The 17314-nt window shown below is 42.7% G+C and overlaps 1 protein-coding gene across 2 annotated transcripts in view; it reads right to left on the bottom strand.

Moving 5' to 3' along the window:
* arap3 (ArfGAP with RhoGAP domain, ankyrin repeat and PH domain 3) overlaps positions 1–17314 on the bottom strand; it is a 344677-nt gene that overhangs the window by 15066 nt on the left and 312297 nt on the right. For both annotated transcript variants that reach the window (XM_060837460.1, XM_060837459.1), the window contains exons 26-28: positions 13662–13747; positions 6722–6757; positions 2296–2359 (exon numbers count right to left, since the gene is read on the bottom strand). In XM_060837460.1, the coding sequence (XP_060693443.1) occupies positions 2296–2359; positions 6722–6757; positions 13662–13747 (186 nt within the window). The remainder of the gene's footprint in view (positions 1–2295; positions 2360–6721; positions 6758–13661; positions 13748–17314) is intronic.

Here is a 17314-nt window from a genome sequence, read left to right as displayed (position 1 = left end):
AAGGAGAATCCAAAGGGTTTTTACAAATACATTAAGAACAAAAGGGTAACTAGGAGAGAAAATAGAGCTCTCAAAGATTAGCAAGGTGGCCTTTGTGTGGAGCCACAGGAGATGGGGAGATACTAAATGAGTATTTTGCATCAGTGTTTACCCTGGAGAAGGATATGGAAAAAATAGAATGCAGGGAAATAGATGGTGACATCTTGAAAAATGTCCGTATTACAGAGAAAGAAGTGCTGGATGTCTTGAAACGCATAAAAATGGATAAATCCCTAGGATCTGTTAAGGTGTACCCTAGAACTCTGTGGAAAGCTCGAGAAGTGATTGCTGGGCATCTTGCTGAGATATTGACAGTCACAGGTGAGTTGGTGGAAGATTGGATGTTGGCTAACATGGTGCCAGTATTTAAGACAGGTGGCAAGGACAAGCCAGGGAACTATAGACCGGTGAGCCTGACATTGGTGGTGGGCAAGTTGTTGGAGACAGTCCTGAGGGACAGGATAACATTTATTTGGAAAGGCAAAGACTGATTAGGGGTAGGTTTTGTACATGTGCAAAAAGGATTGATGAGGGCAGAGCAATAGACGTGATCTATATGGTCTTCAGTAAGGCGTTCAACAAGGTTCCCCATGGGAGACTGGTTAGTAAGGTTAGATCACATGGAATATAAGGAGAACTAGCCATTTGGATACAGAACTGGCTCGAAGGTCGAAGACAGAAGGTGGTGGTGGAGAGTTTTTTTAGACTGGGTGGAGTGACCAGTGGAGTGCCACAAGGATCGGTGCTGGGTCCGCTACTTTTTGTCATTTATATAAATGATTTAGATGTAAGCATAAGAGGTATAGTTAGTAAGATTGCAGATGACACCAAAATTGGAGGTGTAGTGGGCAGCAAAGAAGGTTACCTCAGATTACAGCAGGATCTGGACCAGATGGGTCAATGGGCTGAGCAGTGGCGGATGGAGTTTAATTTAGAAAAATGCGAGGTGCTGTATTTGGAAAAGCAAATCTCAGCAGGACTTATACACTTAATGGTAAGATTCTCTGGTGTGTTGCTGAACAAGCGTACCTTGAAATGCAAGTTCATGGCTCCTTTAAAGTAGAGTTGCAGGTAGATAGGATAGTGAAGAAGGCATTTGGTATGCTTTCCTTTATTGGTCAGAATATTGAGTATAGGAGTTGGGAGGTCATGTTGCTACTGTACAGGACATTGGTTAGGCCACTTTTGGAATATTGCGTGCAATTCTGGTCTCCTTCCTATCGAAATGATATTGCAGAACTTGAAAGGTTCCAGAAAAGATTTACAAGCATGTCACCAGGGTTGGAGGATTTGAGCTATAGGAAGAGGCTGAAATGCCTGGGGCTGTTTTCCCTGGAGCGTTGGAAGCTGAGGGGTGACCTTATAGATGTTTATGGAATCATGAGGGGCATGGATAGGATAAATTGACAATGTCTTTTCCCTGGGGTGGGGGAGTCCAGAACTAGAGGCCATAGCTTTAGGGTGAGAGGGTAAAGATATAAAAGAGTCCTAGGGGGCAACTTTTTCACATAGAGAGTAGTGCATGGAATGAACTGCCAGAGGAAGTGGTGGAGGCTGATACGATTGCAACATTTAGAAGGGTATATGAATAGGAAAGGTTTGGAGAGATAATGGGCTGGGTGCTGGCAAGTGGAATTTGCAAGATCCCCTACAACTTGGAAATATTTCATTGTTCCTTCAGTGTCACAGGGTTAAAAGTACTGGAATTCCCTCCTTAAAGGCATTTTGCATCTACTAAAAGCAAGAGGCTGAAGAAGACAGCTCACCACCCGCTTCTCAAAAGCAAATAGGGATGGACAATAAATACTGGCCCAGACAGTGATGCGAACGTCCGATGAAATTATTAGAAAATGGACCACTTAAATAGGAAAATGATGGGCTGAAAATATGTTGCTGGAAAAGCGCAGCAGGTGAGGCAGCATCCAAGGAGCAGGAGAATCGACGTTTCAGGCAAACCCCTTCTTCAGGGCTCATGCCCGAAACGTCGATTATCCTGCTCCTTGGATGCTGCCTGATCTGCTGCGCTTTTCCAGCAACACATTTTCAGCTCTGATCTCCAGCTTCTGCAGTCCTCACTTCCTCCAGGAAAATGATGGGACCAATGTTCCAAATCAATATTTATCAGAATCTGACCTCCTATCTAAGAACACACTCAGAGTTTATGATAGAAAAATGCAAACATTTCATTGACAATGTGATTTATTGACACTTAACATGGTTTGTTATATTAAAGGCACAATATCTCTTGTTTGTTACCTGAGCTCTAAGGATACTGGCTGTCCAATCCCACATCTCCGACTGCCCTGAACAACACAGGAACCTGCAACAGAACAGCTACAAATCATTACTGACAAGTAGTTTGAGTGAAGAAGAAATCATTGCTATGTGAAACATCACCATTCTTGGAAGAAAGAAATTGGTTAGCTCTCGGATCCTCAGGTACAGAAGTATAGGAGTACAGTGAAAAGTGTATAATGTTACTGCACAAGCAGCTATCTTAGGTACAAGTACCTAAGCACAGAATCTTTAGAACAAGGTGGAAAGAAAGAACAAAGTCAAATATTGCAGTGTAAAACATAGAAAATATGTTTTCTTAGTTTAATTAGAAAATAAGGAAATAAAGTCTTATCTGAGGAAGGATGTTCAGGTTAGAGAGTGAGTGCAGGAAAAGTGTACAAAATTGATTTCTGGGATGACAGGGTTGACAAATGAGGAGAGAATAAGTCAGTTAGGATTGCATTCACTGCAGTTTAGAAGAATGAGGGGGCAACCTCATAGAAACCTTTAAAATTCTAACAGATTAGATGCAAGGAAGATGTTCCCAATGGTGGGAGAGTCCAGAACCAGGGTTATAGTTTAAGATTAAGGTAAACCTTTTAGGACTGAGAGGAGGAGGAATTTCTTTACCCAGACAGCCTGTGGCATCACAGCCACAGAAACTGGTTGAAAGCAAACATTATGTGTTTTCAAGAAGGAGGTTTATCTTCCTCTTGTGACTAAAGGGCTGAAGGGATATGGGAGGAGGGTGGGCTTCGGTTATTGAGCTCCATGATCAGCCATGCTCATATGGAGGGATCGAATGGCCTCCACTTCCTCCTAACTTTTCGGTTTCTATGTGCAAATGTCATTTGTGTAGTGCAGCTCAACATCAGGATGGTCTTAGCTCTGAAACGTGTTGAATAGTTCCCAACTCATTCTGTGGAGAAGTTCACGCCAGTGGGAATCTGGGCGATGGGATTTGTGATTGCATTGGAGAGGGTGCAGAAGCTGGAGGATAGCAAAGGTAGCACCTTTGTTCATGAAGGCCAGCAAGAATAGTCTAGGTAATTACAGATCAGTTAGTCTGACATCAGTGGTGGGAAATTATTTTTGGTTATACAGAGTCAATGGGCTTCTGTACTGTATTCTTCTATTGATCTGTGAAAGGGTGTAGTTCTGTGGTTGGGGTGAGCATTGGTGCAATGACACTGTCTCACTTGACACCATTTTTCACATGTATTGGCCTGTGGTGAATCCACTGATGTGCAGCAGGTGGAGGATGGTGACAAATATTTGTGAACAGCCAAATTTGAGGAAGCCTCCTAACTCCTCCCAGTGTTGAAGGCCTTTGTGTGTTGAAGAAGGCCATGTATAGAGGACACTGCCATTCTCTGCACTTGTCTTGTCTTTCTGTTAAAATAATAGTCATTCTGTCTTTTGATGGATGGAATCCACACTGTGACTCCAGAAGGTGCTCTTTAGCCCATCGGTATAGGCCATTGAGGAGGACATTTGCAAATAACAGGAAGACCCCTCTGCTGACACTGTAATTGGTCATATCTCCTTCCTTGATGCTGGTCATATTTATGACATGTCAGAGATTTGCTGGCATAAATATGACCATCATCAAGGAAGGAGATATGATCAATGGGGAATATGAGATCATTTATTTGTACCAAAGTGGTCTCTTAGCTGCATTTCAGCAGAGATACGTTTTGCACAAGCACCTTGCTAGTTCTTAGCTGTCCCACAGCCTTGTCCACCTCATGGGTTATGCTGAGAGTCTGGTGGTTAGCACACTGTGGTCATATGTAGCCACATCAAGGACTGAATCTCGGCTGAGGTGATCCTTGGTGTTATTTCCAATGAGCACTCACTGCCTTGATGTTCTTGATGAGTTCCACTCTGTTCTTGGCTGTCAGAGAGGGATAAACCAAACATGGCTAACCAAAGCAGCTTAGAGAAGAATTAAGTTGAAAGAAAAAGCATACAAGGAGGCAAAACTCAGTGAAAGTCCCGAAGATGGGATAAATTCAAAATCCAGAAGGATGAGAAAGATAATAAAGGCAGAAAAAGTAAACTACCAGGGCAAAGTTGTGAGGAATATAAAATTGACAATAAGAGCTTCTTCAATAACAAAAGGGGAATAAAGATCAAAATGAACAAAGGCCCATTAGAAAATTAATCTGGGAAACAGCTACTGGAAACAAAGAAATGGGCAAAGGAGTTAAACAGATTTTTTACATCAGATTTTATGGTGGTAAATACTTTGAACATCCTATTAAAATTAAAAGGCATTTGGTTAGATTAGTTGACTGGACAGTTGGTTTGTGATACACAGTGACACCAACAGAATAGGTTTAATTCCAGCAGTAACTCAGGTTACCGTAAAGGAATCTTTTTTAACCTCTTCCGTTGCCTGAGATGTGGTGACGCTCAGGTTAAACTGCCACCAGATATTTCTCTCTAATGGGAGAGCAGCCCTATGATCTGGTAAGACTACAGTGACCTTACCTTTAATACTGAAGATTACAGGAGATGCATTAAATACCATCATCATCACTACGGATGTAGCAATAGACAAACTCAAGGGGCTAAAGGCAGCTAAGCCCCCTGGCTCTGATGGCTTGTCGGCTCATTAACTACGTACACTGTTCGGCATTTTGGCACTGGCTTTAGCTCAGCAGTTATTTCAATTTCACTCAAATCCCTCTAGTCACGTGTTTGCAGCTCGTCAACTACGGACACTGTCAGCACCCTAATGGCTTGCATCTGAAGACTCTTTAAAAAAAAAGTAGCTTTTGAGATAGTGGATGCATTGGCTGTAAATTTCTCAAAATTCATTGGAGTCTAGAGAAATACCAGAGGATTGTAAAATTGCCAATCTATCCCATAAGAGAGGGAGACCAATTAGTCTAACATCTATTGTTAGAAGAATGTTGGAAATAGTTAATTCGAAATTAATAGCAGAATATTTGGAAAATCATAATCTAATCAAGCAGAGTCAGCACAACTTCATGAAAAGGAAATCATGTCTGACTAAATTATTGGAGTTTTCTTGAGGAAGTTTCAAACAGAGTTGATATAGGGGATCCCACAGATGTGTTGAATTTGGACTTCCAGAAGTCGCTTGACATAAAAGATTAAGTCATATGATAAAAGCCTTTTGGATGTAATATTTTGTGTGGATAGAGAATTGGCTCATGGGCAGGAAACAGGGAGTGGGATTAAGGGTTTATTTTTCAAGTTGGTCCCCCATATCCAATGGTTTCCACCAGGTTCATTTGCTGGGACCACAACGGTTTACAATATATATTAATGACTTGGTAAAAGGGAGTGAGTGTGTTGTAGCTAAATTTGCAGTTGACACGAAAATAGGTAGAAAGGCAAGTTGCAAGGGATGTGACAGTTAACAGAGGGATGTTGATAAATTAAATTGGCAAAATTTGGCAAATTTAATACATTTTCCCACATTATATGAGTGTAAAGTTGTTCATTTTGGAAGGGCGAACAAAAGAGTAGACTATTACTTAAATGGAGAAAAACTGCAGAAAACTTTATATAAGGAAAGATATTATTTCATTGAAGGCATTTCACAGAAAGGTTCACTAGGATGGTCAAAGGAGATTAAAAGGTAATCTCGATGAAACATATAGGATTCTTAAGAGGCTTGATACTTTAAATGCTGAGAGGATATTTCCTCTCATGAGGAGAGTCTAGAAACAGAGGACATAGACTCAGAATAAAAGGTATCAATTTAAGAGTGAGATGAGGATGAATTTCTTCTCTCAGTGGGTTGTAAATCTTTGGAACTCTTTGCTACAGAGAGCTATACGGGCAGAATCCTCATGCATATTTAAGGCTGAGATTGTTAGATTCGTCATCAGTAAAGGAATCAAGGGTTAAGAGAATCAAGGGCAAGAAAGTTTTTTTTAATTTATCACTTGTTGGACATGGGCATTGCTGGCTGGCCAAAATTTACTGCACATCCTTAGCTCTTCTGGAACTAAATGGCTTGCTCGGCCATTTCAGAGGGCAGTTGAGAGTCAACTATATTGTTGTGGGTCTGGAGTTATTTGCAGGCCAGGCGAGGTGTAGATGGAAGATTTCCTTCCCAGAAGGACATTAGTGACCCAGTTGGGTTTTTCTGACAATCGACAATGGTTTCATGGTCATCGATAAATTCTTAATTCTGAATTTTTTCGTCCAGAATAGTTGTAAGGAATGTCAGATCAACTGACTCAATTGAATGGTAGAGCAGACTTGATGGGCCCAACAGCCTACTCCTGTTCCTATTTCACATAGTCTTATGAAAGTAGATTGAAAGAAGCTGAAATACCACAGCTTCAGGAGAGAATGAGACTGATTGCTCCAATATAACAAGATGCTGGTAGGTGCATGAGGAACAAAACTTGTTACTTACCACTGCTGCTTATCTGAGCAAATAGTAAATCCCCACCTACAAAGGAAAGGGAAGTGGTCAGCTATTGAGAGAGTCAACAGTGCAAAGAATCAAAACATTTCAATAAAAATAAAACAATACTTTTGCAGAGAATCACAAGTGTCAGATCTTGACAAACAAAACTCTTCCTTTAGATGTGTCTACAAAGATAAAGGTGTGTTAACATTTCCAGAATAATCATTAGGATGTTATTTTTATGAGTTAACTATCATATAGTGCTCTGACTATGTGGAGTGCAGATAAATCCGATTACACACAGAAGTCCATGTCGAAGTCCACGTGGTCTTGTTGGTTGCCTAGCCAGTACAATAAATGAACTAATTGTTGGAACAGTTTCTGCAGTGACTGTAAAGAGGTGAGCTAGGTGGACCTCACTGAATATGAGTTTCCTGATTGGTCCCTGGGTCAATCAATAAGCCTTAGCTGACAGGTATAAACAGGAGTGTCAGGGATTCTACTCACTCCAGGAGCAAGCTCTAAGCTAGCTGGGTCAGTGTCATGTACTATATAAATAAAGGATGGCCCAAAGGAGAGGAATGCTTGATAGCATATGAGTCATGGAGAGTCATAGAGCCCTACATCATGGAGAAAGGCCCCTTGGCCCAAACTGGTCCATGCTGACCAAAATGTCCATCCACGCTAACACCATTTCCCTGCACTTGGCCCATAACCTTTTAATGTACCCTCCTTCACCACTTCCACTGGCAGCTCATTTGATATGCGTACCACCCATTGTGTGAAAAAGGTTGCCCCTAAATCCCTTTTGTTCTTTCCCCTCTAGCCTTCAACTGATGCCTTCTCGACCTTAAGTCTCCAATCCTGGGAAAAAGACTGTATGCATTTACCCTATCAATGCCTCTCATGATTTTATACACTTCTATAAGGTCCCTCCTCAGTGTCCTATGCTCTAAAGAGAAAAGTCCGAGCTTATCCAACCTTTCCCTATATCTCACACCATTGAGTCCAGGCAATATCCTTGTAACTTTCTTCGGCACTCTTTACAGTTTAATAACTTCCTTCATATAGCAAGGTGACAAAACTGAATACAATATTCCAAGTGCGACCTCATCAACATCCTGTACAAGTCCAAATAACTTCCCACCTTCTATACTCAATGCACTGACTGATGAAGGCCTGTGTGCCAAAAGCCTTCTTCACTGACCTATCTACCTGTGACTCTACTTTTAGAGAACCATACACCTGAACTCCAAGATCCCTCTACACTCCTAAAGGCCTCACCCTTCACCATGAAACTCCTACTTTGATTTGACTTTCCAAAATGCAAGACCTCACACTTACCTATATTAAACTCTATTTGCCATTTCTTGACCCATTTCCCCAGCTGATCAAGGTCCTGCTGCAACTTCTGATATTCTTCACTGTCCACAATACTGCCTATTTTAGTGTCATCAGCAAACTTACTAATCATGCCTTGTACATTCTCATCCAAATCATTGATATCGATAACAAACAGCAATGTGCCCAGCACCAACCCATGAGGCACTCCCATTAGTCACAGGCTTCTAGTCTGACAAGCATTCTTCCACTATTACCCTATGCTTTCTAACATCAAGTCAACTGTGTATCTAATTTGCCAGCTCTCCTGGATTCCATGTGATCTAATCTTCCTGAGTAGCCTATCATGTGGAACCTTATCAAAGACCTTACTGAAATCCATTTAGACTACGTCTACTGTCCTGCCCTCATCAACCTTCCTGGTCATTTCATCAAAGAAGTGCTTCCTGGACTTTGGCTAATGTCGAACAAAGATATGCCCAGATAGAGAAGGAAAGTTTGGCGGTCATCTTTTTGTGGAGAAGTTCCAACAATGCCTTTATGGACATAAAGTTGTAACAGTAACAGACAACAAATCTCTACCACGACTACTTAAAGATGACAGGGCAGGGCCGCCAATAGCTGCAGGTCGAATTCAGTGATGGGCTCTTATTCTGAGTGCATACAATTACAAGCTGGAACACTGTCTGTGAGGCCAAGTGGCAAATGTGGATGCCTAGAGCTGCCTCCCACTGGGTAGATATCCCACCAGTGGTGTTGCTATTTGAACAGTCTATTCTGGTTTTAAACGTTCTGGCCACCCTTCTGGTCAATGCTGACAATATCAAACTGTGGACTCAAAAAGATCCCATCCTGACAAAACTAAACCAGCTGATGGTGATGGGGGAAATAAAAGGACCATCACAACAGAATCAAAATCTCTCTGGACCCGGTGAGACCAGAGCACCATAGAGGACAGCATATCATTATGGGGGACAAGAGTTCCAAGCAAAGGTCACAACCAGATACTGTTTGAATTTCACCATGGCCATTCAGGGGTTTCCAAAATGAAGATGTTGGCAAGAAGTTATGTCTGATAGCCAGGATTGGATGCCAACATAGTTGTGTTCATGGAGCAGTACCAAAGTGCAATAAGGTCAAAACTTACCTCCAGCTGCTCTCCCACATTTGTGGGAATGGCCAGTTAAACCCTGGATTCAGTTTCACATCGACTATACTAATCCTTTCATGGGCACTACGCTTTTAGTTTGTGGATGCCCATTTAAAGTGGTTGGATGTGCATAGAGTTCATTCATCAAACATGAGTTTAAAAGTTGCAAGCATCTTTTGCAATATATGGACACCCGGAGATGTTGGTCACAGACAACAGGCCATCATTTACCAGCAGGCAATTTGAGTATTTCCTAAAGTTCAATGGCATCCGCCATATAAGGGCACCTCTATGCCATCAATCATCCAATAGTCCAGTGGAAAAAGCTGACCAAACTTTGAATACAGGCTTTAAGAAATAGCCTATAGTTTCACTAGCTACCAAATTTCTGTCCTGATTTCTATTTGATTATCAAACCATCCCTTATACAATTACAGGGATAACCCCAGCAGAGTTACTAATGGGGAGAAGACTCTGCACCAAGTTAAACTTGATTTTCCTGAGGAAGGCATGGGAATGTTGGGGGAATGGCAGAGGGGGAAAGGTTAAAATTGCATCAAGAATGCCAATATTGGACAGGATTCCTCTAAGTGAGAGAGATAATTTACTTCAAGGGAAAAAATTTGGTGTCAAAACCAGAAGACTGGCCCTGCTTGGGTAACAGGCATAACCGATATGAGGTCAAGTCCCATTACATACAAAGTTTGGGTAAATGAGGCTGTCCTGAACAAGCATGTACACCATATGAAAGCTGCAATCTCACAAAATGGGCAGGAACAAAACATACCCGACCCCTTAGAACATCCACAACGTTGTCAGAACTTGTGGGTTCTTCCCCTCTGCCTAGGGTCAAAGAAACGTCTGAAGACAGCAAGGACATGGAAGATTTTGCAGCCTTGATGTTGTTATCACCTGAAGAAGATAAATTTCAGCCAAGATGTTTCTGGGTGCAAGAGGGGGGCCATGTTCCGATACATGCTACCTGTACCTGAGGCAACATTAGACGAACCGGATTTGGTGCAAAAATACCTCAGGAGAAGCTACAGGAAAAAGTATGGGCCTACACCCCATAATGTAGTGATTGGAACGAGATCAGCTAGTTGGACCTCATAGAATGAGTTCCCTGGTTGGGACTATTAACCTGGTCCAATCAGGGGGAGTCCTGGCTGACAGATAGAAACAGGAGTGTTAGCAGTTCTTCTCACTCTAGGAATCAGCTCTATGCTAGCTGAGTCAGTGTCATGTGCTATGCACATGTTAATAAAGGGTAACTTGGTGACTAGATACCTGCCTTCATGGAGTTATTTCAGTTTCAGCTCATGTGTGCTGAGCGTCATTAAATTTTCCTCTGTTGTTTCAATAAAGCATGTGCTCTTAAAGACAAGGGAGCACTCAATGTCACTAGGAAGCACAGAGCAAGACAGGGATCTAACGGCATTTGTCTACACATCCCTGAAGGTGGCAGGACAGGCTAAATGTGTAACTAAGAATGCATATAAGCCACCTGCCTTTATCAGTCATGGCATAGATTATAAGAGCAAGGGAAGTTATGTTGGAGCTGTACAGAACTTTGGTTGGTCCACAGCTGGTGTACTGTGTGCAATTCTGGTCACGACACTATAGGAACTATATGATTGTACTGGAGGCAGTGCAAAGAAGATTCGCCAGGATTTTGCTTGTGACAGAACATTTCAGTTTTGAAGAGAAGCTGGATAAGCTCGCATTATTTTCTTTGGAGCAGAGAAAGCTCAGATGGGAGCTGATCGAGGTGTATAAGATTATGATGGTCATGGACAGGGTGAATATAAAACAGCCGTTTCCCTTAGTTCAGGGTCAATAACATAGAATCCCTACAATATGGAAACAGACCCTTTGCTCCAACAACCCTCCGAAAAGCAACTCACCCAATGACCCCTGACTAATGCAACTAACCTAAACATCTCTGAGAACTATGGGCAATTTAGCATAGCCAATTCACCTAAACTGCATATCTTCAGACTGTGGGAGGAAACTGGAGCACCCAGAGGAAACCCACACAGACACAGGATGAATGTTGCCTGAGGCTGGGATTGAACGCAGGTCCCTGGTGCTGTGAGGCAGCAATGCTAACCATTGAGCCACTGTACTACCCCTCAAAGGGATGTAATTTTAAAGTAAAAGGCAGGAGATTTAGCAGGGTTTGAGGAAAGACATTTTGACCCAGATGAGAGCCTGGAATGCACTGCCTAGGAGGAGTAGTTTCATAAATACTTGGATGGGCACTTGAATTATCCTAACATGTGGAGCCAGCACAGACAAGTGGGACTAATATAGTTATTTGTACCTTTTTGTTTATGCAGACTTAAAGGGCCAAAGAGCCTCTTTTGTACTATCTGATTCTATGATTCTATAAATGTGACCCGAGCCTCTCACTTCCATTGATATATTGAATAGTATTATCCAAATGGAACTATGATTTAGAGCAGTTTACACCGAATATTCCAACAAATGCTAAGTTCAAAACTTTCATTCTGTATTTAGAAAAACGCTGACATTGATAAATGTGGCTTATAATTTTCAAGAAGAGCTTTTCTTGCATAGTCCCCATTCTTGGCAGCTCTACCTTAAAAACTTCTGCATTTTCATTTTCTTTGTAACCTTCTGATTGTTCACTGTCATGATCAGGAACTAGAACCCTGACTAATCTCTTCCTCCTCTACATTGATGACTGCACTGGCACCACCTCGTGCTCCTGTGAGGAGGTTGAGCAATTTATCAACTTCACCAACACATTCCACCCCAACCTTAAATTCACCTTGACCATCTCTGGCATCTCCCTCCTCTTCCTGGACCTCTCCATCACCATTAATGATGACCGATTTGACACTGACATTTTTTACAAACCCACCGACTCCCACAGCTATCTGGATTATCCCTCTTCCCACCCTACCTCCTGCAAAAATGCTACCCTGTATGACCAATTCCTCCACCTCTGCCGCATCTGCTCCCAGGAGGACTAGTTCCACCACAGAACACACCAGATGGCCTCCTTCTTTAGAGACCGCAATTTCCCTTCCTACGTGGTTAAAGATGCCCTCCAATGCATCTCATCCACATCCCACTCCTCCGCCCTCAAACCTCACCCCTCCAACCGTAACAAGGACAGAACTCCCTTGGTGCTCACGTTCCACTCTACCAACCTTCGCAAAAACTACATCATCCAACGACATTTCCGCCACCCCCAAACGGACCCCACTACCAGGGATATATTTCCCTCCACACCCATTTCCGCCTTCCGCAAAGACCGTTCCCTCTGTGACTACCTGGTCAGGTCCAAGCCCCCCAAAAACCCACCCTCCCATCCTGGCACCTTCCCCTGCCACCGCAGGAATTGCAAAACCTGCACGCACACCTTCTCCTTCATCTCCATCCAAGGTCTCAAGGGAGCCTTCCACATCCATCAAGGTTTCACCTGCACGTCCACTAATATCATTCATTGTATCCGTTGCTCCTGATGTGGTCTCCTCTACACTGGGGAGACTGGACGCCTCCTAGCAGAGCACTTTAGGGAACATCTCCGGGACGCCCGCACCAATCAACCTCACCTGCCGTGGCCCAACATTTCAACTCCCCCTCCCACTCTGCCAAGGACATGCAGGTCCTGGGCCTCCTCCACCACCACTCCCTCACCATCCGATGCCTGGAGGAAGAACGCCTCATCTTCCGCCTCGGAACACTTCAACCCCATGGCATCAATGTGGATTTCACCAGTTTCCTCATTTCCCCTTCCCCCACCTGCTCCAGCCTTCCTGCTCAGCACCGCCTTCATGACCTGTCCTCCCTGCCTATCTTCCTTCTCATCTATCCACTCCACACTCCTCTCTGACCTATCACCTTTATCCCCACCCCATTCACCCATTGTACACTTTGCTACCTTCCCCCACCCTCCTCTCTGACCTATCACCTCCATCGCCACCCTCACCCCCATCCCCATTCACCTACTGTACTCTATGCTACTTTCTCCCCACCCACCCCCCTCTCATTTATCTCTCCACTCTGCAGGCACCCTGTCTCTATTCCTGATGAAGGACTTTTTCCTGAAATGTCGATTTTTCTGCTCGGATGCTGCCTGACCTGCTGTGCTTTTCCAGCACCACTCTAATCTAGACTCTGGTTTCCAGCATCTGCGGTCCTTGTTTTTACCTAATCCCTCATCTCTGTCCATTGCCCAGTGAGGGAACTGAAGTCAGTTTCAGCACCTGTTGCTGAGACAGTTAACCTCAGACTGTGTCAGCTGGAATGGCACCTTTATGTACTGAACTTGTCACATACATTTGTGTCTTTGATTGTTACTGAGTTAATGAATGAGCTTTAATTTTCAATTTTCTCCTATTATTTCCTCCATGCAGCCAAGATGACAAATGGCCTCCTCTGTGTTGTAACAATTCTGTGAATGAGCATGAATGATGCACTTACTGCACTGTTGGTGCTTTCAGCTTCTTCTTAATGCCCAGGTAAACCTTCAATGAAAGAACAGGCCATTCCCGTTCAGGCTTGGAGCTCTGCAAAATATAACCTTATAAGACAATCATGTTCCTTTTTAAGTTTGCTCTTGTTAATCAAGATCTTAATCCTGATAGTATGTGGATTGTTTCTTTAAGCACTTTATGGGATTGTCCCTGCCTGTTGATTACTGTGCTAACAGCTTTCATTCTCACATTAAATATGGGAATAGGTTGAAATAAGTTGCACACGGAAGATAGAAGTTCGTAGGTTTCAGCCTTCATGTCAACTAATCATAGAATCATACAGTATAGAAGAGGCCCTTAATCTCATTGACTATGCACTGATAAAACATTATTTGAAATCTACACTGTTCCCTTTTTTCACCATTTATCCCATATTCATATTTGTATTGAATTGTTATATTGTATTTTTTGTATTCATTCACAGGATGTGGGTGTCACTGGCCAGGCCAGTATTCAGTTCCGACTCCTAATTGCCCAGAGGGCATTTGAGAGTCAACCACATTGCTGTGGATCTGGAGTCATGTGTTGGCGAGACGAGTTAAGGATGACAGTTTCCTTCCTTAAAAGGCATTAGTGAACCAGATGGGCTTTTCCAACAATTGACCATTGTTTCAATGGCCATCATTAGCCGTCCTAATTACAGTTTCCATTGAATTCAAATTCCACCATCTGTCACAGTGGAGATTTGAACCCAAGTCCACAGAACATTTTGGGTCTGTGGATTAATAGTCAAGTGATAATATATCTAGGCCATCATTTCCTCAAATTATAACGTTAAAAGTACTTTGTAAAGTATTCCCACCATCCTTTGCATGATTTGTTTTGCATCAAATTGTCTTTGAACCTTCTGCTTTTCACCTTAAATTTATGTCCCTTGTCGTTATTCTCCCTGCTAAGAGAACAACTAATCATCTAATTGCTAATTATCTATCAGCTAATCATTTATAATCATCCTATTCATTTCCCTCATAATCTTATTCACCTCTATCAGGTTCCCGCTCAGCCTTCTCTGCTCCAAACAAAAAAACCTAAGCTTATCCAGCCTCTCTTTAGAATTAAACTGCTCTAAGCCAGGACACATCCTCATGAATCTCTTCAGCAATCCTCCAATGAAACTATATCCTTCCTATAATGTAGAGACCAGAACTGCACACAATACCCTGACTGCGGCCTAACCAAGGCTCTGTGTACTGCCAACATAACCCCCTGCTCTCATAATCGATGCCAAATCTGATAAATGCAAATGCCCCAAATGCCTTCTTAACTATACTGCTGACCTGTGCTGCTGACCTGTCCTGCTGCCTTCAGGAATTTGTGGGCAAGATCCCAAAGATCCCTCTGAGCTTCTAGTATCCTGCCATTCATTGAGTTCTTTCTTCTCTTGTTCTTTCTTCTAAAATGCATCATCTCACAATTATCAATTCTATCTGCCACTGATTTGACCACCTGACCAACCCATCTATAGCTTCCTGTATCCTTGGACTTTCATCTTCACTGTTAACCACCCAGCCAATTTTTGTGTCGTCTGCAAATGTATTTATTATTGCCCTCACATTTTATTCTACATTGTTTATATTGAACAATAAAGACCCAGCACTGATTCAGGCAGTATGCCTCTGCTTACCAGCCTCCAATCTTGCAAACAGCCTTCTACCATCAGCAAACCAATTTTGGACATAACTTGCCAAATTACCCTGGATTCCATGAGCTTTTACCTTTGTTATCAGTTTCCCTTGTGGATCTTCGTCAAAGGCTTTGCTAAAATCCATACAAACTACATCCACAACAAATGCTCAGTAGCAGCAGTGTGTACTATCTACAAGATGCACTGCAAAATTCACCAAAGATCCACCTTCAAAACCCATGACCACTGACATCTGGAAGGCAAGGGCAGCAGATATATGGGACTGCAATCACCTTCGAGCTCCCCTCCAAGCCATCTTGACTTGGAAATATAATGGCATTTTTTCACTGTTGCTGGGTCAAACGGCATTGTGAGCCAATCCACAGCAGGTAGACTGCAGAGGTTCAAGAATACAGCTCACCACCACCTTCTCAAGGGCAACTAGGGATGGATAATAAATGCTGGTCTAGCCAGTGATGCCCACATCCCCCAAAATGATTACAATTTTTAAAAAAAATGTACGATCCTCATTACATACCTGGTCACCTTGCCAAAAATCTTGATCAAATTTGAACAGCATGACCTCCTTCCGACAAAGCTATGCCGATGAGTGATTTGGCTTATAGAGTTTGAGTTTGTACTCTTTAAAATCATAGAATCTCAAAAGTGTGGTATAGATCATTCAGCCCATCAAATCCACACTGACCTTCCAAAGAACACCCCTCCCAGACACATCCGCATAACCCTGCATTTTCCATGGCAAATCTACATAGCCTGCACATTATGGGTAAATTAACATGGCCAATTTATTTAACCTAAACATCTTTGGACTATCAGAGGAAACCAGAATACCCAGAGAAAACCCATACAGAAACAGGGAGAATGTGGAAACTTCACAAAGACAATCACCCAAGGGTAGAATTGAACCTGGGCCCCTGGTATTGTGAGACTACACTGCTAACCACTGAGCCAACGTGCTAGCACATGAGCTTAAAGGAATTAAACAAAACCTAATTGTGGAATACAAGATACTAAAAAAGTTTGATAAAGTCAGCATAGAGAGGATAGTTCCTCTTTTAGTACAATCTTGAACAAAGATCATAGCTTTAGGATAAAGGGTAGCCAATATGTAACAGATATGAGGAGAAATCACTTCTCTGAAAGAGTCATAAGTTTGAGGAATTTGTTATCCCAGAGTGCAATTGACATTGAGTAACTGTAAGGAGATAAATTTTTATTTAGTAGTGGGTTAAAGGGTAATGGTGTATGGGCAGCGAGTAGAGTTGATTAGATTAGATTAGATTAGATTCCCTACAGTACGGAAACAGGCCCTTCGGCCCAACAAGTCCACACCAACCCTCTGAAGAGCAACTCCACCGAGACCCATTCCCCTACCCTATATTTACCCCTGACTAATGCACCTCACACTATGGGCAATTTAGCATGGCCAATTCACCTGATCTGCGCATCTTTGGATTGTGGGAGGAAACTGGAGCACCCAGAGAAATCCCATGCAGACATGGGGAGAAAGTGCAAACTCCATACAGTCGCTTGAGGCGGGAATGAGCTGAGATGAAATCAGCCATGATTTTATTAAATGCTGGAGCAGGCCCGCAGGGCTGAATTGCCTCCTCCTGCTCCTCGTTCTTACATTCTGATACTACTCTCACAGCCAAGACAACAAATCAACTTTGAATCCAACAGCACGGAGACAGGCCCTTTGGGCCAAACTGGTCCTTGCTGGCCAAAACATTAGTCCACACTAACCCCATTTCCCTGCACTTGATCCATAACCTTTTTAACTTTTTCTATCCATCTATTCCTCCAATTGCCTTTTAAATGCTATTAATGTACCTGCCTCAACCCCTTCTGCTTGTTCCGAATGTGTGCCACCCTCTGTGTAAAAAAATAGGTTCCCTTTTATTCTTGCCCCTCTGACCTTAACTGTTGCCCTCTAGTTCGTGATTCCCCAACCC

This window comes from Hemiscyllium ocellatum, chromosome 16 (genome assembly GCF_020745735.1).
Source record: "Hemiscyllium ocellatum isolate sHemOce1 chromosome 16, sHemOce1.pat.X.cur, whole genome shotgun sequence".
NCBI classification, from domain to species: domain Eukaryota; kingdom Metazoa; phylum Chordata; class Chondrichthyes; order Orectolobiformes; family Hemiscylliidae; genus Hemiscyllium; species Hemiscyllium ocellatum.
Note: the sequence above shows the minus strand (reverse complement) of the source record. Positions and strands in the feature narration are given on the sequence as shown.